This window comes from Doryrhamphus excisus, chromosome 14 (genome assembly GCF_030265055.1).
Source record: "Doryrhamphus excisus isolate RoL2022-K1 chromosome 14, RoL_Dexc_1.0, whole genome shotgun sequence".
Lineage (NCBI taxonomy): Eukaryota > Metazoa > Chordata > Actinopteri > Syngnathiformes > Syngnathidae > Doryrhamphus > Doryrhamphus excisus.
In genome coordinates this window covers 2,351,826-2,374,586 of record NC_080479.1, presented here as the reverse complement: position 1 = coordinate 2,374,586, position 22,761 = coordinate 2,351,826, and the positions used below count along the sequence as shown (strand labels likewise).

Below are 22,761 nucleotides of genomic sequence, written 5' to 3'. Positions count from 1 at the left end.
ATCCCAACATGTTGGATGGCGTATTTTGGGCCGGGCAATGACATTTGGACATTTTTATATTGCTAAACACTCTGTATAACCAAAGACACGGATTGCAGAGGAAGGATGTTGAAAAAGTGTCACAAAATGGATTCCAAAAAACAGAAGACAGACAGGTATGGTAGTTCCATGATGAAGTAGGAAGGTACCTGATGTCTAAAGTATTGTATTACTGCTGCTGAGGCAGAAAAAGCGAAACAGAAGACAGTGAAAAACTACAATAGGAGAAACTACAATACTGCTACACCACCCCAAATGGGCGGAGCTTTCTTCATCAAGGTTCAGAGTCGTCGTCCTCATCTTCCTCGGATTCTTCATCATCCACCTCTTCTTCCTCTCTGCTCACAGGGCGTCCGGCAGCTCTCTGTTGCTATGGCGACCAGCAGAAGGGGTCAGAGGGCAGGAGGTGAGAGTGGGACAGCCAAAGAGTGAGACCTACCAGGAAAGGTCCCGATGCAGACAGGAAGGAGGCAGTCCCGTCCAGCGAAGTCCTAGAATTGGCTCGCACGATGTCAAAGCGTGTCGGGTAATCGGGGGGGTGCAGCGAACTCCTGAACACCTAACACAGTCCACAGGGGGCGGCGTTTTGGGTCTCCTGAGGAGCATCATAAGAGGGTTGGTGGGCGGGACCTACCTTCAGGTCCTCCTCCTCGTCCACAATCTGGATGCTCTGATAGGCCAGCGTGTAGAACTCTAAGGCCTTGGCGTGGAAGGACATCTCCACGGTGACAAAGTCACACAGGATCTTCTGAGGGTCAAAGGACATGTCAGACACGTCATCACGGAGATGATGATGATGATGGAGCGCCATCTCCGGCCCGCCCTCGCGCACCTTGATGTCCCGGATCTTTTGCTTCTCAAACTCGTCCATGGTCTCCTCCAGTTGGCGTGTAGTGCGCGTGGCGTCCATGGTGGCTCGCTGCAACTCGCTCTCAGCCTGACGCGCACAAGAGGAACATCAACACAAGCGCCGCTCACACGTCATCAGAAACACGCAACGCACCTGAGACTGAAGGCGGGGTCAAGGAAGCCTGACTTCATTCACGCCTTGACCAAGGACTACTACTACATACAGAGTACTCTTTACTCTATGTGGTCTACATAATACTCCATACATCTACGTACTGTACATCGTAGGCTATACAATCTTTGAAGTGAAGCCCCTCCCCCTGGAGAAGGATACGATGATTTGACGGTTGGACGGGTTCCGCTGGCGAGTCCTTTCCAGCTGATCCAGTTGTTTGGATTCTCGGGTTCTGGCGCTCTGAGTGGCCTTCACGTCCTCCTGTGGTGGCACGGGGCGTTGCCATGACGACGCAGTGCTCGCCATGCTATTTGGAAAGCGGCGCACTCACCCTTTTACGTCTCACCACGGCGCCGTATCCTTTCAACGGCTCGATAACTTTGGCTTCCAGGCGTGACACCTGAAAGGTCAACACGTCAACACGAGACCACGTCGCCACGCACACAACACTTACCTCCGCCTGCCGGTAGTCCTGAATCTTGGCCAGGTGGTCTGCAAACAGCTTCAGGCCGCTCTTGAGGCTCGGCGTCTCGGTGTCAGCGTACGCTCCGATCTCCCGCACCAGGAGGTCGGCCTTGTCACGAAGCCGTGCGGCTTTGCGACCGTAGGCGGCGAACATCTGGCACATCTCCCCAAAATGTTTCTCCACATTGCTGATCCTTTCCTGGATCGTCTTGGTCTGATTGTCCCTATAGGAAACACCTCTTAGTCTTTACAGCACCATACCACAGCTAATGCAGAACACGACATTATGTCTTTATGTTCCTGTTGGAAACTCATATAAAACATGACTTTAATGTCCCTGTGGGAAACTCGTATATAACATGTCTTTATGTCCCTGTGGGAAACTCGTATATAACATGTCTTTATGTCCCTGTGAGAAACTCGTAAATAACATGTGTTTTATGTGTCTGTAGAAAACGCAATATGAAAAACTTTTTAAAAAGATGAAGGTCACTGAAATGAAAGATGGTCACTTGATGCAAGACGGCTAGCATTAGCAGCAGAGCGAGCGTTAGCAACACGGCTAAGCTTGGCAACAAGGCTAACGTTAGCAACACGGCTGAGGTTAGCAACACGGTTAAGGTTAGCAACACGGCGAGCGTGTGCCGGGTAACACCAGCCTTCCCATAAGACCTGGACAGCAACATGTCAACATGAATAAACGATACCTAGCTCGGGCGTCGGGGGTTCGACTCATCCCTGCTGAGAAGACTCACCAACCAAATGTAACGTCGCCGCGACACCACCCGAAGCTAACCGAGGTTAGCAAATAGGAAACTAGCAAACTACTCCGTGGTTTCCATGGATTTGGTTGCGTTTAGGTACAAAGATAAAGTAGGATTTCTCAGCTGTTCTTCGCGAAACTGAAGTAGCTACCTAAAGCGTTGTGAAGTCGCAAGAACGAGTGATAAACCAAAACTGATTGGTAGACATATTATTGGTCTATACTGAGGAATTCCTTATTTAGAAACATAGCTGTGATATTGAGCTATAATCACAATCAGGTTTATTCTGTTGCATTAAACCTCGACTGAGACTTCCTTTATAGTCATTTTACAAAAACACAGCAGTGAAATTGCCAACGAAATGTCTTTGCCAGGCTCCCGGACATCAGAGACTAAAAAAGAAAGAATGAAAAACAAAGAAACTTAATTAAGAGCTAAAAAACGGGTGCAGTCGAGATTAAAGACAATAAATAGATGACACCGAATGTAAACAACATCTATTCCTCCAGAAAATATTGTAATATAAGAATATGACCAGGCTCAGGTCTCATGCAAGGACTACTGTGACATGTAGGCCTGTGTGGTGTCCTTTTTAGGACATAAGAGATTCTATTTTTCTATTTCTTTCTATTTTTACTTATATTATAATCTTTTATGTGACAAGATGTAATCGTATATGTAAAAAAAATTGATTCCAGTAGAAACAACTGAACTAGTAACATTTATGTGTGGAGAGCTGTCCTTAAAGGGGTCCTTTGGAAATTAAATTTAAATCAGTATTCTTTTATGTCCACCAGAGGCCGCCAGAGTCGCGAGGGGTAGAAAAAAGGTTTTATGCTGCGACAACATTATTGCTGACTCAGCGGTTCTCGGTCTCACTGGAAATAACCCACATTTGGCTCAAAATGGCTTCAACCTTTTAGGGTTTGAGCATGAATAAAATATGAGCTTTAAGACAACACCAAAATACTATAGCCAATCACTATAGCCAAGACGACGGCCACGCCCCACTAAAGATTATATAAGTTGATGTCCAGCTCTGTGGAGCTCAGATGTTCTCTTGGCTGCAGCAGCTCAGCTCGATCAACCTTTTGGACTCTACCTGGAACCTGCCTCCAGTGCCTCATTTGGACTTTTATTTGGCTTGCAACACTTTCACCTCCTGAAAAACGTTCTGAGGTTCTGAGGGAGCTCTCTGGACTTTCTGGACTCTCACTCGGAACTGTTAGTTTCTACTAGAAGAAACTTTAACCCGGACTTTATGTTGTGAATTTACTGCTATTTTTTACTGCTAGTTTTTTACAAAAAGAACAACAAAAAGGACTGAAAAATAAAGACATGTGGGCTCATCCAGGGGCGGGCTTAGGACGCTATTAGCTGGCCCCACGTATCACATCAGGCCGCCCGGATCTGATGCACCGTCACCTGCAAAAATCGGTCCAGTTCATATTTCATGTTGCATGTTATTCCTGATTCCTGATGTTATTCCTGACGTCTACATGTGTGACAGAGAATGTGGTGAGGGAACACTAGTGAATGAGTTTGATGCCCATGTAGCCAGGCCTGTGGCTTCTGCCCCCACGGAGGAATGAAGATTAGCCGCACCAAGACGGACTATATGTGTGTGAATGAGAGGGACCCAAGTGGAAGAGTGAGGTTACAGGGAGAAGAGATACAGAAGGGGGATAATTTTAAGGGGACCAGCCATGTTGTTTGGTCTAGAGACAGTGCCACTGAGGAAAAGACAGGAACCAGAACTGGAGCTAGCAGAGATGAGGATGCTGAGGTTCTCAATGGGAGTGACCAGGATGGATAGGATCAGGAAGGAGTACATCAGAGGGACATTACATGTTATAGATGCCTTGTAGATAAAGTCAGAGAGGCCAGACTGAGATGGTTGGGATGTCCAGAGGAGAGATAGTGAATATATTGGTAGAAGGATGCTGCCGGGTAGGAGGTGGAGAGGAAGACCAAAGAGGAGGTTTATGGATGTAGTGAAGGAGGACATGAGGGTAGTTGGTGAGAGAGAGAGACAGATGCAGAAGACAGGGTTGGATGGAGGAGATCGGTTTGCTGTGGCGACCCAAGAGAAAAGCCCAAAGAGAAAGAGGAAGAAGAAGAATGCCAGAGTTTAAAACTTTACAGTATAAAGCATGTGTGCTCTATTATTTATACTTTATACCTTAAAAGTCATACAAAAACGTTTGACTTGACTTTACTGATCAAGTTAGTCCCTTCATAAGGTTTGCTAAAGGTGTTTCACTGAGCTTGTATGAGCTAGCTAAGCGTCTCAGCTGTTCAAGCTCTTGCTGCGATGTCGCCTTCTCACTGGATGCTATGCCTTGCACTTCTGGCCATGGTCCGCCCCCTACTTGGCAGCCAATGGGAGTTGGCCAATTTTAAATTAGAGCTCGCCGCGCCAATTCACCCCTGCCCCCTTCAAAAAAAGGTGCGTTGCCAAGCTCTCAAAATGGAAGGAGGAGACAGAGACTAGCTAACAAATATATTTCGGCATTACGATGCCACAATGGCACTTGTCATGTGTTAATGTCATGTATTATTTCAAGGACAATGCTCTGGAAGTTGGGAAAATTTCTACTGACAACCAGAGTACTGACAACCAGCAACAATGTACAACATGCAGCTAAACGAGAAGATGGATGATGGATGAATGATGCATGGACGATGAATGGAGAATGGATGGATGATGGATGAATGCATGGATGGATGATGGATAATGGATGGATGATAGATGGTTGATGGATGAATGGATGGATAATGAATGGATGATGGATAATGAATGGATGATGGCTGGATGGGTAATGGATGATGGAGGGATGATGGATGGATGGATGGATGAATGGATGGATGGATGATGGCTGGATGGATGCATACACAGTAGAGGTCTACACGGAGCGGCTGGCCCCACGGCTGGCCGGACTCCTCGGCTAACGGGGCGGGGCGGGCTGAAGAAATGTCAAGAACATGGCCAATATAAAAAATATTGATAGCCTCATTTGTTTCTTGAAAGGTCACCTATATTGTCCATAATCCTTCCTTATATCATCTTTTTCACACAATTTATACTATCTTGAGCTGAAAAGAGGTAATTTAATTTTTGCGCTTGTTCGGCCGGCCGATGGCTCGCCACATCCGGTCGTATGCCCACGCTATATGTCACCGCCATATTGGATGTGGCAAATGAATACAAGTACTGCAAATGTACTTACTTTATAAAAGCATCCTTCTACAAATAATTGGCCTTGTTTGTACATCCACACACCCACAAATATACCTGGGAAATAGCCAGGCACCCAAAACAATATATTGGCTCTTCTAATAATACAGACAACTTTATTGATCCCACACAGGAGTCATTCACATTACATCAGCAATAGTTTCTCACTACTTTTCACCAAATACTTTCTTACTCTTTATTATTTGTATGACTGACTAATTACTGTGTGATATTGTTGGAAAACAGTGCTACTGAAATAGTTTGGGGTGGGGGTCGTGTGTGTGTGATCCCTTTAGAATTGTTTTTTTTTTTTTTTGCTGATTGCATTTAAGTCGAGAAGTGTACTTGTGGTATACTTTAGGTATATTAGAGTGTACTTAGAGTGTAGTTTTATTAACTTAAAATGTTCTAATTTAGTTTGAGGAAGTATTGAGTTAGTATACTTTCTACTACACTAAATGTACATGGTCTTTAGTACACTTATTATACTTATATTATACTTACAATTATTATACTTATACTCGTACTTATACTGAAGTATACTTCTCAAGGTATGTCTTATCACTGAAAACGTTGAAATGACATTAATTGTAATATTTCAATGAAAAATGAATATTAAGTTTGGTGTTATTGGTTATATGTCTAGTTTCTTATTTGCACCATCTCATGTAGCTAAAACTCATCTGAGAATAAGAAATGAAAGAAAAATATTAAACTCACGTTAACACACGAACAAACTTCGGGGGTCCAGTCCATCCCGGGGCCCTGATTGGCTACAGCTGGGCGAGGATGTTTCTCTTTCCATTGGTCGGGCATCACGTCACTCACATATGTTAGGGCAACGATTGGTCGGAAGACCGGTAGTGATGTCCGTTGTCTTCCTGAAGTCGAACAGTCGAACACAGCCAGACTGAGAGTCAAGCTCCTTGACTGCAACTTTTATAAACAATTCATTCCCCATCACAACAAAAATATTCCCACGAGGTGACCCAATCTGACAGCCATCAATAAACCCGTGTTCCGCCCAAAGGCGGCTTCACTGGCCTTGTGATCGCACAGTTCCGGCGCCTTCAGGTCGGCGGGGAAGGCGAGGCGAAGCGGCTGCAGATGGAAGCTGCTCCGACGAAGGCGAAGCTGCAGGGCCGCCTTCTGGTGTCCAGCCAACTGGACGCCAAAGACGAGCTGGAGGAGGTAGGTTCACCACGACCTCCCCGGGGTGATCCGTGGCTCTTTGGGATAAACAGCCAGCGTGCCAGTTAGCATTGCTAGCACCGTCATTAGCCTAGCCCGGTCGCTGTGGCTGATTCCTTCACGCATGAAGTTAGCCTGGCATGCTAATGCAGGTAAACATAAGGACCGCTTGAGCTACAGCAGCGTGTGTGTGCTTGCAGAAACTGGAGCGGTGTGTGGGAGTGGTTCATGCCTTGTCCAATGGACTTTCAGAAAGGGAAGCTAACGATGCCCTGACCGCCAACGTAAGACATCATTACCACACACACACACACACACACACACACACACACACACACACACACACACACACACACACGCGCGCGCGCGCGCACACGTTGTAGTGATGGTGTTACCATGGCAACCAGGTGTGCAAAGGCCAGCAGCAACATGAAGAGGTGTGTCTCGGTCTCTTTGCTCTGCTCCTCACTGAACCGGCTCAGGCCCAGAGGGTAAGTCTGCCACCAGGCCAAGGCAGACATTGACATTGACACTGTGGCAACAAGTGCGTGTGCGTGTGCGTGTGCGTGTGCTTGCAGTGTTACAGAGACCTGACACTCATGAACAGAGATGGAATGAACGTGATCCTGGTGAAGATCAACCAGATCCTAATGGAGAAGTTCCTCAAGTTGCAGGATGTTCCTAGGAAGCAGGTGGGCACACATGCAAGTGCACGTGCACCTACATGAGCACGGCGGTCTATACAGTGTGTGTGTGTGTGTGTGTGTGTGTATGTGTGCAGCTGGTGTGGCTGGTCAGAGAGCTGGTGAAGAGCAGTGTGATGGGAGCTGATGGGGTCGTCATGACACTGCTCAAACAGATCGCAGGTTAGCCACACACACACACACACACACACAGCGTGCACGGTGATGTCACCACTCTGTGTGCAGGAGGAGATGTTTCCACAAAGAACCTTTGGTTGGCTGAAAGCGTCCTTGACATCCTGCTGGAACAAAAGTATGACACACTCATGTTGAGAAAAAACAGCTGTTCCACCTAACGGTGGTGTGTGTCTCTGTGCGTGTGTGTCTCTGTGCGTGTGTGTCTCTGTGCGTGTGTGTCACTGTGCGTGTGTGTCACTGTGCGTGTGTGTCACTGTGCGTGTGTGTCTCTGTGCGTGTGTGTCTCTGTGCGTGTGTGTCTCTGTGCGTGTGTGTCTCTGTGCGTGTGTGTCTCTGTGCGTGTGTGTGTGTCTGCAGGGAGTGGGTTGTGAAGAGCGGGATGCTGATCGCCATGTCCGTGTACACATACCTACGCCTGATCGTTGACCATGGCGCGCCGAGCCTGCTTCCTCTACGTCAGAAGGAAGTAGACTTCTGCATCAGCATGCTGCGGGACAAGGTAAGGAGGCAAGGAAGTGAGGAGGAAAGAGTCACAGTTAGCCCGCTTTAATCGCACGTGTCGGTGCCGCTTGTGCTCCGAGCAGTTCTTGGAGTGCGTGATCATCGGGAGAGATCTGGTGCGCTTGCTTCAGAACGTGGCTCGTATCGCTGAGATGGAGCTCCTGTGGAGAGACCTTCTCCACAACCCTCAAGTCCTCAGTCCCCAGTTCACCGGTGAGAAGATCCTGATCTGATCCTGATCTGATCCTGATCCCCGTGACCACATTCTTGGGCCACGTGGGGCCGCTCCTGGGATTTTTAATGTATTTATTCCCTTGGAAGGAAGGTCTGGAAGAAAAACCTCCATGTGGCTCTGTGAACACACCCTGAGATACAACCATAGAAGCAGAAAGAACGTCTGGTCATGTGACACATTGTATACGTGCAGGCCATGGGAGACATGAGCGTGATATCTCTAAGATAAGACCTGCTCACATGGGTAGAAAACCACGCTGGAGCTTTTGGAGCTCTTAGCCTGGGTGTGGCCCATTCATTGGCTGCCTCGTTCAGCACACAAAAGGATTGTGGATGATGGGTGCACTTTTCCTTTCATGGCATCCAGAACGGATGAAAGGCTGCAGCCATCAAATACTTGACCTTTTCCACCTGAAACCATGGCGACCAGGCCCTCATAGCCTGTGTGTGTGTGTGTCAGGTATTCTCCAGCTGCTCACGGCTCGGACTTCCAGAAAGTTCCTGGCGTGCCGTCTGACCCCTGACATGGAGACCAAGCTCCTCTTCATGACGTCCAGGGTGAGAGGAGGCTTCCTGCCGGCACGGAGAAGAACGTGTCTTCACAGGTGTCCCGTGTCCCATGTCTAGGTGCGCTTCGGGCAGCAGAAGCGCTACCAGGACTGGTTCCAGAGGCAGTACCTGTCCACGGCCGAGAGCCAGTCTCTGCGCTGTGACCTGATCCGCTACATCTGCGGCGTGGTGCACCCGTCCAACGAGGTCCTGAGTTCTGACATCCTGCCGCGCTGGGCCATCATCGGCTGGCTACTCACCACCTGCACGGTAAGCTCACTTGGGGGGTGCTGAGAGGTCATGACCTTTCACCTTTCAACATGTGTGCGTGTGCCCAGTCCAACGTGGCCGCCTCCAACGCCAAGTTGGCGCTTTTCTACGATTGGCTCTTCTTCAACCCTGACAAAGACAGCATCATGAACATAGGTGACACACACACACACACACACACACACACACACACCTAGAAGGCGTCACAGTAATCAAGGTCATGTGACACAGAGCCCGCCATCTTGGTGATGCATCATTCCATGAAGCCTCATCCCGCAATCACCGCCACGCTGCTTGACTTCATGTGTCGGGTGAGACTCCACCTCCTCCTGGTCATGTGACATGCCGGCCAATAGGAAGCATGCTTTTTGTCCTAATTCCCCGCCACCTTGCTTCCTACCCTGTCTCCTCAGATCATTCCTCATTTCTTTCCTCCGTTGGAAGTTCAAGTTCGTCAAGGCGTCTTTAACTCTCTCAACTTCATCATGGAGAAGAGAGTGTTGGCGTAAGACACACACACACACACACCGAAAAGGGACTGGTCAGGGACTGGTCAGGGATTGGCCAGTGACTGACCAGTCCCTGACCTTTCACCTGGTCAGTCACTGGCCAATCCCTGACCAGTCCCTGACCAGTCCCTGACCAGTCCCTGACCAGTGACTGACCAGTGACTGACCAGTGACTGACCAGTGACTGACCAGTGACTGACCAGTGACTGTGTTGTTGTAGTCACTTGGCGCCATTGTTTGACAATCCAAAGTTGGACAGAGAGCTTCGCTCAATGCTCAGAGAAAGATTCCCTGAGTTCTGCAGTGCTCCTTCACCACCTATGGAAGGTACACACACACACACACACACACACACACACACACACACACACACACCCTTGGATGTGATGTAAGTGTGTGTGTGTGTGTGTGTGTGTAGTGAAAATGGAGGAGATGGACAACCACATGATGGACAAGGATGAAGGTTGCTATGACAACACAGAAGCTGCCTTCAGTGATGATGAGGAGGAGATGAACAACAAAGGTTAGATCATCATCATCATCATCAGAATACTTCATCTTCATCAGTGTGTGTGTGACAGGAAAGAAACGGGAGTTCAGGTTTCATCCAATCAGAGAGGCAGTGAGGGAGGAGCCTGCTGACATCTCACCCTGGCTCGACCAATTAGAAGACACCATGAAGGACAAGGTGACCCAGCTGCAGAAGTCAAGGTCAGACTCACCTGAAGGTCAACAGCTTTACTTTCTTCATGTTTGCTGATCCATCTTCATCACGTCTTCAGTGACACGGAGACGCAGTGTGAGGTCATGCAGGACATTGTGGACCTCATCCTGGAGGTCTGTCTCTCTTGCTCTCTCTCGCTCTCTCACACACACACACACACACACACGGTGGCACAGAGCAATGAGTGTGTGTGTTTTCCAGGAGGACTTTGACACAGAGCAGATGTCTGCTTTAGCTTCATGTCTTGCTGAAGTCTTTAAAGAGCATTTCCGAGGAGACGTTCTACCAGAAGACATCACAGAAGAGTAAGACTGCTGACACCACTACTACACACTTTGTGCGTATGTGTGTGTGTGTGAGAGAGAGAGGATTCCTCTAACCTGCATGTGTGTGCGTGTGCGTCAGGTCCCTGGAGGAGTCTGTGTGCAAGCCAGTGTGTCTGGTCTTCAGGAACCTGGTCACCATGCAGGAGGACAACAGTGGCTTCTCAGTTCTTCTTGACATGCTGGCTGAACTTTACCAGAAGCAACCTAAAATTGGCTACCATCTCCTCTACTACCTCAAAGCCAGGTGACACCCCCACCATCATCACATGTCATGTGACATGTCCAGCATATTCATGTGTGTGTGTGTGTGTGTGTGTGTGTGTGCAGCAAAGCAGCTAACGGGAAGATGATGTTGTACGAGTCGTTTGCTCAGGCCACGGCTTTAGGTGACCTTCACACGTGTCTCATGATGGACATGAAGGCGTGTCAGGAAGATGACGTCCGATTACTTTGCTACCTGACACCCTCCATCTACTCTGAGGTACACACACACACACACACACACACACACAGGCACACTCAACGTGTGAACGTCTTGCTCCAGTTTCCTGATGAGACGTTGCGAAGTGGAGAGCTGCTCAACATGATCGTAGCCGTCATTGATTCCACACAGGTAACAGTTAGCTTAGCTTGGCACCAGGACCGCCAACGGATGCTAACGCTGATTGTAATAAAGTTGCAGGAGCTGATGTGTCACGTGATGATGGGCAACCTGGTGATGTTCCGCAAAGACTCGGTTCTCAACATCCTCAGTGAGCATGTGCAGCATCTTGACTGACTGCAGGGGGCGCCATCTTCACCAGCTTGCCTTCTTCCTCTCCTTCCTCTTGACAGTCCAGTCATTGGACTGGGAGACCTTTGAGCAGTACAGCACCTGGCAACTCTTTCTGGCCCACAGCATCCCCCTGGAGACCATCATCGCCATCCTGCAACACCTCAAGTACAAAGGTACTTAGCATCTTCGCCGCCCACCATCATGATGCTTTCATCGCATAACCCGCGTGTGTGTGTGTGTGTGTGTGTGTGTGTGTGTGTGTAGAACATCCAGAGGCCTTGTCCTGTCTGCTGCTGCAGCTACGTCGAGAAAAGTAACACACCACATGACGACCGCACTCCTATACATCAACTACACACAGTCATTAGCTGTCCACTGAGTCTGCCTGTGTGTCTCAGGCCCAGTGAGGAGATGGTGAAGATGGTTCTGAGTAGACCATGTCACAGTGAGGACCAGTTCACCACCAGTCTTCTGAGACACTGGGCATCCAAACACGACGACACTCTGGCAGAACACATCAAAGCTCAACTCATCAAGAACAACAACCAACCCCGAAAGAGACAAAGGTTCTGACTTGGAGCCCCTAGGACTCACTTGGGACTTAATAAGACTCATTAGGACTCATTAGGACTTACTGAGGACTTAATAAGACTCATTAGGACTCACTCAGGACTCACTCAGGACTCATTAGGACTCATTCAGGACTTATTAGGACTCATTAGGACTCATTCAGGACTCATTAGGACTCATTCGGGACTCACTGAGGACTCACTGAGGACTCACTGAGGACTCACTCAGGACTCACTCAGGACTCACTCAGGACTCATTAGGACTCACTGAGGACTCATTCAGGACTTATTAGGACTCATTAGGACTCATTCAGGACTTATTAGGACTCACTGAGGACTCGTTAGGACTCACTGAGGACTCCTTAGGACTCACTCAGGACTCATTCAGGACTCATTAGGACTCACTGAGGACTCATTAGGAATCATTCAGGACTTATTAGGACTCATTTGGGACTCGTTAGGACTCACTGAGGACTCGTTAGGACTCACTGAGGACTCGTTAGGACTCACTGAGGACATATTAGGACTCACTGGGGACATATTAGGACTCACTGGGGACATATTAGGACTCATTCGGGACCCATTAGGACTCATTCGGGACTCATTAAGGACTCACTCGGGACCTCTTAGGACTCATTCAGGACCCATTAGGACTCACTGAGGACTCACTAGGACTCACTCAGGACTTATTAGGACTAAATCAATGGATTTGTATGTCTGTCTCCAGTCTTCGTAGTTCCAGCAGCAAACTGGCTCAGCTTACTCTGGAGCAAATCTTGGAACACCTGGACAACCTGAGACTTAGTCTTAGCAACACTAAGAACACCTGTGAGTATCGATCATCCAGCGTGTTGATAAATGGCTGTATTGATGATTGATTGTGTGGCCAGTCTTCAGCCAGACTCCGATCCTTCAGGCTCTGCAGCACGTTCAGGCCAGTTGTGATGAAGTGCACAAGATGAGGTACACATACATACACACACGTACGCTGGGGCGTTGGCATGGTGACGGCGTGACTGCCTCCCCCAGGTTCAGTGACCTGTTTGCGTTGGCCGAGGAGTACGAGGACTCGCAGTCAAAGCCTTTGAAGTCTCGTCGTAAAGCAGCCGCCACGTCGCCTCGCTCCAGGAAGGGCGTGGCTCCGCCCACCAACAACGAGGAGGAGAGCGCCTCCAGCAGCGCCTCGGTATGAAGGGCACCCGAGAACAGTGTTATGTAACAGGCCGGCTGGCTGCTGATGTCACTTCCTGTTTGTGTCTCAGGAGGAGGAAGACTCCAAGCCCAAAGCGCCAAAGAGGAAGAGGAAAGGCTCGTCAGCCGTTGGCTCTGACAGCGACTGACCAGACTCCGCTGCCTTTTTTTTCCCCCCCTGTGAACACTGGCTGCCAACAGGCCCCGCCCCCTCCCCACCCTCCGCCACTCTGACAGGAAGTGTCTGGGTCGGCCTTTTCCCACAATGCACTGTGATTTTAGCAGGATGTTGTCACTTTGGCTTGTGTTTTTTTGGAACTCTTATTGTGGAGGTTTGTGACTTCCTGCTGTTTTTTAGCAGTTTCTTCCTGTTTGTCACGCTGCAGTAAAATACTTTGTATAAAACCTGCTGCTGTTACACTTATTTTGAAAGCTAATGCTAACATCACAGCCTGCTTCTGCCCACATGGAGGCGGCAAGTGTGCTCATCATGCGTGAGCCGCTTCTGCTGTGCTGTTCCTTCAAGAGTGGACAAGACCTTTTCAGGTGACGCTTTCATCTGGGACTAGTACAGGTACTTGTACAGGTACTGGGAGTGTATGTCTTACGGGTAAGATACAGGTGCTAAGAGTTGTGTTGACGTGATTGACACCTGCTTTGTTTGGGCTTTCAGTGGTTGCAATCATGTCAGAAGTCAAGTCGTGATCATCTCTGCGGACTTTGGTTCTGACTCCAGAACGGATTCCGGCCTTTTTTTATCCCGTCCCGTCGTCCACGTCCCCTGTTGTCCCCGCAATGGTGCCGCAGCACCTCGCCGGACCGGAGCAGGCTGCTGACCAGGATGACAACCACCCCAGTACAGACGGCCGGGCGGGATGGGCGTCTCCTCCTGGCATTTTACTGCGCCTGCCTCAGGTTGCACTTCCCGCCAAGGACACTTTTAATTTCCTGTTTGCAATAAAATGCTTTGTGACCTCTATAACAAGCTTCTTTGAGCCCGCCCACTTCCCAAATTGAAGGGTGGGCGTGGTCTTTATTTTCAGGACAAACATGACAACATGTTGAACATCATTCAATGTGAATTTGAGTCTTCAATGACATCTCAAGGTCACAGGTCATCGCTTTGTTCCGGGGCCGAGCTGCCGTCTGAGGACCAGGATTTGTCTTTCTGGGTGGCCAGGTGGAAAAGATGAGCAAGGTCGTGGAAACGAAGACGCACCTGCAAGGAAGCGACCCTTCTTAGCATGGGACCAAACCTTGGTGGCAGAAGCCCCGCCCCCTCACCTGGTCAGTCGTCTTGTTTCCCAGCTGGGCGGAGACTTGTCTGAATGTTTTCTGGTTGGCTCCTCGCTGCTGACAGGCGGTCAAGATGGCGCGGTCCGCTTCCCTAAAACAGGAAGTCAAACTTCTACTTCCTGCATGGGGACAGGTGTGGGTGGGTGTGGCCTCACCTGGTCCAGATGACGAGTCTTTCTCCGTTTACGCCCATGGAGACATTTTTGGCAAACACTGGAAGCCTTGGCGCTTTGTGGGCAGGTGCGTGGCTCCCTGCTTTGGCCCGCCCATCATCCTCATGCTGGTTGTCCCCAAGATGGCGGCCTGTCGTCAAGTGAGAAGATGCCCTGAAGATGTCCTGCTGAGACAAAACCTGCTGAATATTTATCTTCCGTCTTCCACCTCTATGTGGGTCTACCTCGGATGGCGGACAGGAAGTTGAAGATTCAGGTGAGGACATTCCTCTGTCTTCTGCTGGGGCCGAAGCCACACCCAGATCACTTTCGGACTCCGCCTCCTCAGCCACAAACACGTCAGAGGCGGAGCATGTTGAGGATTCTGACAGATGCCAGACAGGAAGCACCGCCTCTTCGCTATCCCGCCCATCCATGTGGGTGGGAAGGGGAGGAGTAATGGGGGGGGGCGGATGCTGGACAAATCCTGTGCGGCGGAAGCTGAGGTCCGGTGGGGGGCGGGGCGGATAGCACATTGGGGTCGGGAAGCTGGTGGTGGTGGGGGCGGAGCCAGATAGACTGTTGGATCGTTGGATCGCTGCCAAGATGACAGGAATACTCCGCTTTGGGGGAGGTGGGGAGGGGGGGTGAGGAAATACGGTACGTATGAGTATGAGTATGTGTGTGCATGCGTGTGTGCGCGCATGTGTGCACTCACCAGCAACCACAGAGGCATGATGCTCAAGGGTCTTTCCACTGGGGGGCGCTGCTCTGATGCAGCAACCTGACTGCAGGCTAGCGGCATGGACCACAACACCTGCTGGTACCTGTAGGCCTACACACACATACACGCTTACAATCAGGCAGGCGCGCACGTGTGTGTGTGTGTGTGTGTGTGTGTGTGTACCTTGACCATGTTGTCGGGGGTGCCAGGTCTGCAACACTGCAGGATCCTACGTCGCACCTGAAGATGACTTTTGCCCAACAGAAACTCAGACACCAGCTTGGTCGGGTCACATGACCCCTTCATGTTCCTCAGACCCATAACCAACAGACTAACACAAACACACACACACACACGTCTCCATTGCTGTGCTTTTATTTTCACACCTGATAGTGTGTGTGTGTGTGTGTTACCAGTCTTCTGCTGCAGTGAAAGCAGCTGTCCTGCGGGGGCAGTAGAGAGCAGGGTCCAGACTGACACATGGCAGAAGTTCTGGGTAGAGGAAGACTGCACGAGTGGCAAAGATCCACGCCAGTTCAGCTGGCATGATGGGAAAACCACGCACTGGAAACACACACGCGCACACACACACTAAGTGTGTTGGCTTTAAAGCAGTGCTTCTCAGTTTTTCTGCTCCTCCCCCCCAGGACAGAAATGCTTCCCCCTGATTGGCAGAGCTAGAGAGAGAGGGATTTATTGATGTGCACTGTATAGACTGAACATTGTTCCCTGACCCCCAGGGGTGGTGTTAAAGGGGACCTCTGTCCGTCCATTCATTTCTATGCTGCTTATCCTCACTAGGGTGGGGGTGCTGGAGCCTATCCCAGCTGGACTGGTGGCCAGCCAATCACAGGGCACATAAAGACAAACAACCATTCACACCCACATTCATACCTATGGGCAATTAGGTCAATGGGAGTGGCCAATTAACCTAGCATGTTTTTGGAATGGGGGAGGAAACCTGAGTACCTGGAGAAAAGCCACGCATGCACGGGGAGAACATGCTATTGACATGCTATTCCATGTCCATCATGTCCCCTAGGGGCCACACCACGCCAGCTCGCTACTAGCAGGCTCGCTAGCCAGAGTTAAGGCTACAGACTTTGGGAAAGTCAAGGCTAGCTGTGCGGGGGTGGGGGTTGCTCACTTTGTCCGCGTGCGTCAGGGGTGTGTCTGCGTCTCACGTAGCTGATGGGGTGATGTTGCAGCTCGTCCAGCAGCTGCAGCGCCCCCCGCAGGTTGGATGCTCTGAAAGCGCTGACGTCACCACGCCGCCATGATGACATCATCAGCTCGCCTCTTTGTGCCAACACATCTAACTCAAACTGAGAGACGTTGTCATAGTAACAGAATGATGCCATCAGGGGTGTGTGTGTGTGTGTGTGTTACCAGAAAGTGTCTGGTGCTTTCAGCTTCATTGTGAAGTTCTTCCACAGGTGAGGTCAGCAGGTGAAGCTCCACCAACAGTTGGACATGCTATAAACACACACACATACACACACACAGTCAGACAGTGCATGTGTGTGTGTGTGTGTGTGTGTGTGCATACCTGCTGCAGCTGCTGCTCGAGTGTGTTGCGTTGTTGTGCATCCAGCATCAGTGTGTGTGTGTGTGTGTGAGTAGAGGGTGTGTGTTGTGTGCTTCTGATCAAAGCCAGCTGCTGCTTGACAGTACGACGCTCTCTGATTGGTCCGTCCTCTGCCTCACCACTATGACCGTATTTGGACACGTCACATGCCTGTGTGTCCATGTGCTTGTCCGGTGTGGGCGTGTCCTCCTGTGGCTCCTCCTCCTCGTGTCCTTCCTCATCCACCTCCTGCCCCCCCAGGTCACCTTTAAGCTGGCAGCAGAGTGCACGTCACACCGTGCACGTTAGCCAACTCACACTCACTTTGCTGTGTGTGTGTGTGTGTGTGTATACAGGTAGTAGCCAAAAATCAGAATACCAAGTAAAAAGTGTTTTATTTAGCCAAAGTACCAAAAGTGCGAGAGATACGTCCATTGGCATGTCATGGATCAATACAATTGGTTGGTTCATCTATTATGGTACATTGGCTAAATAAAACACCTTTTACTTGGTATTCTCATTTTTGGCTACTACCTGTTTGTCTGTTACCGTGTCAAACAGCTCCTCCATCAGTTCATTCACTTCCTTTTCTGGAAAACATAGCATAACATCACATTCATATCTCTCATATCATACTCATACCTCTCATATCATATTCATATCATACCTCATATTCATACCTCTCATATCATATTCATACCTCTCATATCATATTCATCTCTCATATCATATTCATATCTCTCATATCATACCTCATGTTCACATCTCTCACATCATATTCATACGATAGTGATACTGATATGTATTGTTCTATACAGTGATATCGATATGATGTATACTGACTAGTGATGCGGACTGCCTTGTCATCACGGTAATCCTCCTGGTCTGGTTCATCAAGGTCAGCCAGGAAGTTGTACTCTGGGTCATCTTCATCATCACACTCCTCTGACAGAGACAGGAGAGGCGTTACGTCGGCAGGCAGGACATCCAGCGTGAGTCTACTCACCGTCGTCCATGTCGGAGTTCATCAGGCCTCTCAGCCAAACGGTCCACTCTCTGTCCTCCGGGGCGGAGCCACAGTCGTACATGTCAGGGGTAATGTCCGGCGCCCTGAGCTCTGCCTCCAGTTGGCCCAGGGGGACGTCACGTAGAGGACGCTTGGACCGTGTCCGGTACGCCATCAGCCCCACTTCGTCATCTGACACTGGCTGACACTGCATGCACGAGCACACATGACATCACAACAACCATCGTCATCTCAATCTGTCTCACACAACTATGGTGCATTCAAGTACCACCAAACATATGGCCAAAAAGGCTACATACTATATATTCTATTTCTTTCCAATGACAATATGGTGAGGATAAGCAGTATAGAATATGGAGGATGGATGTATGATACCCCCGCCACGCTGTTTATGTCTTTATGTCACAGCCTTATTCCAAAACGGATCCAATTCATACTTTTCTCAAAAAGTCTACACACAACACCCCATAATGAAAAACATTTTTTTTAATTGTTGCAAATGTATTATAAATTAAAAAGTGAATAATCACATTTCCATAAGTATTCACAGCCTTTGGTGTGAAGCTCCAAAGGCTCCAGCTCAAGTGCATTCAGTTTCCACTGATCATCCTTGAGATGTTTCAGTAGCTTCATTGGAGTCCACCTGTGGTAAACAGTTGGTTGGACACGATGTGGGAAGGTCCTCGTCTCCAAGGCTGGTGGGGTGGGGGGGTTACAAAAACATTTCTGCTGCTTTGAAGGCTCCAATGAGCACAGTGGCCTCCATCATCCCTAAGTGGAAGAAGTTTGGAACCACCAGGACTCTTCCTAGAGCTGGCCAGCCAGCTAAGCTGAGGGATCGAGGGAGAAGGGTCCTAAGTCAGGGACGGACCAATAACCCCATGGTCCCTCTGTCAGTGTTCTTCTGTGGAGAGAGGAGAACCTTCCAGTAGTTTTTACCAACCTTCCTTGGTAAAAGACACATGGCAGCCTGCCTGGAGTTTGCCAAAAGGCACCTGAAGGGCTCTCAGACCATGAGAAACTAAATTCTCTGGTCTAATGAGACAAAAATGGAACTCTTTGGAGTGAATGCCAGGCGTTACGTTTGGGGAAAACAGGAATTGCTCATTAGCAGGCCATCAACATCCCTCCAGTGACGCATGATGGTGGCAGCATCATTCTTGGGGTTGTTTTTCAGCAGAAGTGGAAGACCAGTCAGGATGGAGGGAACGATGACTGCAGCAATGTAGAGAGACATCCTGGATGAAAACCTGCTCTGGAAGCCGGGGCCACGGGTCATCTTTCAGCAGGACAACAACCCCAAGCACAGCCAAGATATCAAAGGAGTGGCTTCAGAACAACTGGGTGAATGTCCTGGAGTGGCCCAGCCAGAGCCCAGACCTGAATCCAATGGAACATCTCTGGAGCGATGGCTGTGCCAAAAGAGGAACGGGCTAGACTGGCCCAAGACAGGCGTGCCAATCAGGGGCGTCATATTCCAAGCTTCCAACTTGAGGCCGGAATTGGCCAAAGGGGCATCAACAACGTATTGGGCAAAGGCTGTGGATACTTATGGTCATGTCATTGTTCACTTCTTCACTTGTAATAAATTGGCAACAATTTTCCCTCCAAAAATTCACATTGCCGTTAGGGGTGTTGTGTGTAGCATCTTGGAGAAAAATAATCATTTCATCCATTTTGGAATAAAGCTGCTACATCTAATGTGGTAAAGGTGAAGCCCGGTAGATATAAGTGTTGGGATGGAAATGGGAATATGGAGGGCAGCTATCATGGCCGTGTAAGTGTCCCAAGGATGCCGAATAGAAATGTGTGCGCTAGAGCCCCCGTCTATCCTATACTAACTATTGTATTGTAAATAAAGAAGTGTGACCTGGTAGGGTTCCATACACACGGCCAGTTCCTCCTCCACGGCGTGAAGCTTCTCCAAGAAAGTGCTGTCTGTCACTGCTTTGGGAGGTGGGGCTTTGGGAAGGGGGGGGGGGGCCATCGGTCCGGACCCCACCCTGAAATGGCAGGGTGGCGCGCGAGAGGTCTGAAGGAGAAGAAGACGTGCTGAGCGTGCGGTCACTGTGTCTCAGGCGTCCCACTGGTACCTTCCAGGGGGGGCGGCGGGGGTCCCGGTCCGGCCTCTGCACCGCGCTTCCTCTGGGGGGCGACGCCGCACTCTCAAAGTCGCTCTCCTGCAACGTCTGGCACACAACCACGGAGCTTCAGCAGAGGTTGTGAAGGCAGCCAATCAGCTGTCAGCCTCACGTCTTCAGCAGTCTCGTCCTCCTCCTCCTCATCAGGACGATACTCTTCATCAGAGGAGTCTTCCTCAGCCAGAGGGATGTCAACGAACTGGGGAACCTGAGCCAACACACACACCTTCCCTCACGTCTGTCCCATAGCTTGTCTGGCTCACCTTCACCTTCTACCTTGGAAACGGGAGCACTCTTCTTGATGGGAGAGATGTTCCATGCTGGGATTACCTGCCAGGAAGTGAGCAGGGCGGGCGGACAGGAAGTGAGCAGGCAGACAGGCAGAAAAATATGCAGGCCCCCAAAAGCCAAAAGAAGTCTCACCACGCCTTTTTCCACAACTTCTTTCAGCTTGGAACGAGTCATCTTGGGCTCCTGAGCAGCACGAGAGGTTTCAGGAAGCAAAGAATAAAACATGAGCAACATCAGCATCGCAACTCACAAATGGCGGCACGGCGTCCGTCTGGTTGATGGCGGCTTTCATCATGGCCACCACGTGTTCATTGGTGATGACTTCCTGGAGGTCAAAGGTAAATGTCATGATCCACACAACTCACATCAGCCAATTGGACACACACTCACGTGGATGATGTTGCGCACGTTCACGCTGGTCAGGTTGTGCTGTTTGGACTTGTTCTCCAGTGACTGGTCCAGCTGACTGTCAATCATCTCTCCGCCCGCCCCCTCGTCTTCTCTCTCATCCTCTTCCCCTGCTTGAATTTTCCTCTTCCTCCTTGCTGCTCTCCTCCTGGCGCTCTTAGCGTGTTGGTCATCTAGGACGCCAAGACGGGCCAATCAGAATTGTGGGTGGAGTTGTCATGACGACCGTTTGTGCGCGTTACCCGTGGTGATGACCAGGCTGGATTCTGTGGCGTCGTCTTCAACTGGCGAGCATGCCTCCTCGCCAGGCCAGCGTTGATGGGTCGTTCCCAGTTTCAGACGTGAGGCGTAGTTCATGGTGGATCACCGTGACCTGTGACCTTTGGGAAATAAGGCCAGCAGCGGGTCACCAGGCGTGTGAATTGAACTCTGACATTACACAGTAAAGAATAGTCACACATTAACGACTAGTTTGTTTTCGTGTTAACACATCGTCACTCGACAATCGATATGTTACAAGTGTTTCCGTTGATGTAGCATTAGCAAACGTTTAGCACAAGGAGCTAACAGCTAACATTTGCGACTACCACGTCCGTGCACGCTAGCAAGCTTGCTTACTCGCAAGCGGCCATTAGTCGTTACATCAAAGAGCAAAGTGTGTACTTGTGCACAAGAACGATCACCACCTTTGTCGCCATCTACACTTTCATCAACACTGCTTTCCTTTCCTTCCTGAAGCTTCTTCTTCTGCCTTCTTCAGCCCTTTCAGTTGACTGCCCCCTTCCGGAATGACGGCAGATGACACTTTCGATGTCCACTGTCTTCCATCGGTTCATGTCCTGTTCAATAAATGTTAAATAAGCCTTCATCGGCTTCAGCGTACATGTGAACAACGTTAAGTACATTCTTTGTGTTGACATGTACTGTGACAGTAAATGAGAGCGTCATTAAAAGGAGACGTGTGATTTCAGGCTGTGTTTGAATCCGAGGTCTGCATCCTCCTCGGCCAGTAGACCGTCTTGTTCTATTTATCTTCATAATATGAAGTGTTAGGTATTTACAAAAGTCAAATCTATCCACGTTGTAGAAACTTTGAAGAATGACTTTAGATTCAAAGTTGCACACATCAAACTGCCTACATAAATAAGTCACTTCATATTACGAAAATAAATAGAACAAGATATGTCATTATTTGTGTACATCGCGTACATGTTTTATTGTGTTAACTTTTATGAATGTAAAACTTAAAACTTAAAAACTTAAAAAGGATCTATGAATATTACTACTGTTTAATATATCAGGTTTAGATGTGAGCTGGAGATAAATCTGTAGAAGGATAACATTTCTTCTCTGTCCTGTAAAACCTCATTTAAAAACTAATACGTTTGTTACTTTATTGTCGCAATTGAAGGCAGATATTCTGTCAGGACGTCAGGGTGAACGTGAGACCACGTGACACAACCAGGAAGTTAGACCTAGTCTGGCCAACCCGTGGCTCGCGAGCCTCATGCGGCTCTTTGGCTAGTTTTATGCGGCTCTTCAGGAGCGTTCACATGACATGCGTCAAAAATACTTGACTGACGCTGCCATTCAGTCCCCCTGCGGCTAGATGGCACGCTGACGAGGTAAGCCTGTGAGAGCGATGTCAAACGCACGACGAGAGAATCTCTGTCGTGACATTGTTTGCATTGTAAACAATTTCTGCTAAGTTGGCTCTCAAAATGGCAGGGAAAAAATGCACAGTTAAATGAAAATATGAAGAAGAACACAAGGACATTTTGACAGAGTGGGAGAGTTTATATTTTTTTGTTGAACGTAATGGCAAGCCGGTCTGTCTTATATGTCAACGCAGCATTAGCGCATTTCAAAGCTTCCAATCTTCAGCGTCACTTCAGCTCACTCATA

General features: G+C 49.2%; 3 protein-coding genes across 7 annotated transcripts; 1 reads left to right on the top strand and 2 right to left on the bottom strand.

Annotated features, from left to right (window-relative positions):
• Nucleotides 1–171: 171 nt before the first annotated feature.
• Nucleotides 172–2,270, bottom strand: LOC131102004 (CBY1-interacting BAR domain-containing protein 1-like). The gene is given in 8 exon segments (XM_058047459.1): nt 172–409; nt 479–598; nt 674–787; nt 872–1,048; nt 1,223–1,324; nt 1,395–1,463; nt 1,518–1,752; nt 2,236–2,270. Coding segments are annotated over 8 exon segments (942 nt in total). The 5' UTR covers nt 2,265–2,270; the 3' UTR covers nt 172–313.
• Nucleotides 2,271–6,541: 4,271 nt separating this feature from the next.
• Nucleotides 6,542–13,897, top strand: LOC131101975 (integrator complex subunit 3). Its single transcript, XM_058047409.1, has 29 exons — nt 6,542–6,721; nt 6,922–7,005; nt 7,129–7,212; nt 7,300–7,413; nt 7,503–7,587; nt 7,651–7,717; nt 7,960–8,101; nt 8,187–8,316; nt 8,798–8,895; nt 8,965–9,156; nt 9,225–9,312; nt 9,388–9,467; nt 9,570–9,661; nt 9,886–9,992; nt 10,084–10,188; nt 10,247–10,376; nt 10,448–10,502; nt 10,591–10,694; nt 10,795–10,959; nt 11,043–11,196; nt 11,260–11,328; nt 11,392–11,467; nt 11,550–11,663; nt 11,755–11,803; nt 11,889–12,056; nt 12,787–12,887; nt 12,950–13,022; nt 13,089–13,245; nt 13,322–13,897. Exons 1-29 carry the CDS (start codon nt 6,638–6,640, stop codon nt 13,397–13,399), a joined length of 3,045 nt encoding a protein of 1,014 aa, XP_057903392.1. The 5' UTR covers nt 6,542–6,637; the 3' UTR covers nt 13,400–13,897.
• A 353-nt stretch (nt 13,898–14,250) lies between these two features.
• On the bottom strand, nt 14,251–21,673 carry LOC131101971 (GON-4-like protein). Of its 5 annotated transcripts, none has more exons than XM_058047398.1 (22): nt 21,543–21,673; nt 21,099–21,236; nt 20,839–21,029; nt 20,699–20,773; nt 20,581–20,631; nt 20,434–20,487; nt 20,270–20,365; nt 20,110–20,205; nt 19,887–20,048; nt 17,996–18,203; nt 17,833–17,934; nt 17,539–17,579; nt 16,972–17,262; nt 16,812–16,898; nt 16,570–16,747; nt 15,836–15,986; nt 15,606–15,753; nt 15,417–15,533; nt 14,944–15,321; nt 14,702–14,886; nt 14,535–14,637; nt 14,251–14,469 (listed from the first exon to the last, which is right to left on the bottom strand). In XM_058047398.1, exons 2-22 carry the CDS (start codon nt 21,211–21,213, stop codon nt 14,359–14,361), a joined length of 2,940 nt encoding a protein of 979 aa, XP_057903381.1. In that variant the 5' UTR covers nt 21,214–21,236; nt 21,543–21,673; the 3' UTR covers nt 14,251–14,358. The 5 variants fall into 5 exon arrangements, with proteins under 5 accessions (XP_057903381.1, XP_057903383.1, XP_057903382.1 ...); XM_058047400.1 differs by having other exon boundaries at nt 21,099–21,285; nt 21,543–21,626; XM_058047399.1 differs by having other exon boundaries at nt 21,475–21,593.
• Between the last annotated feature and the right edge of the window lie 1,088 nt (nt 21,674–22,761).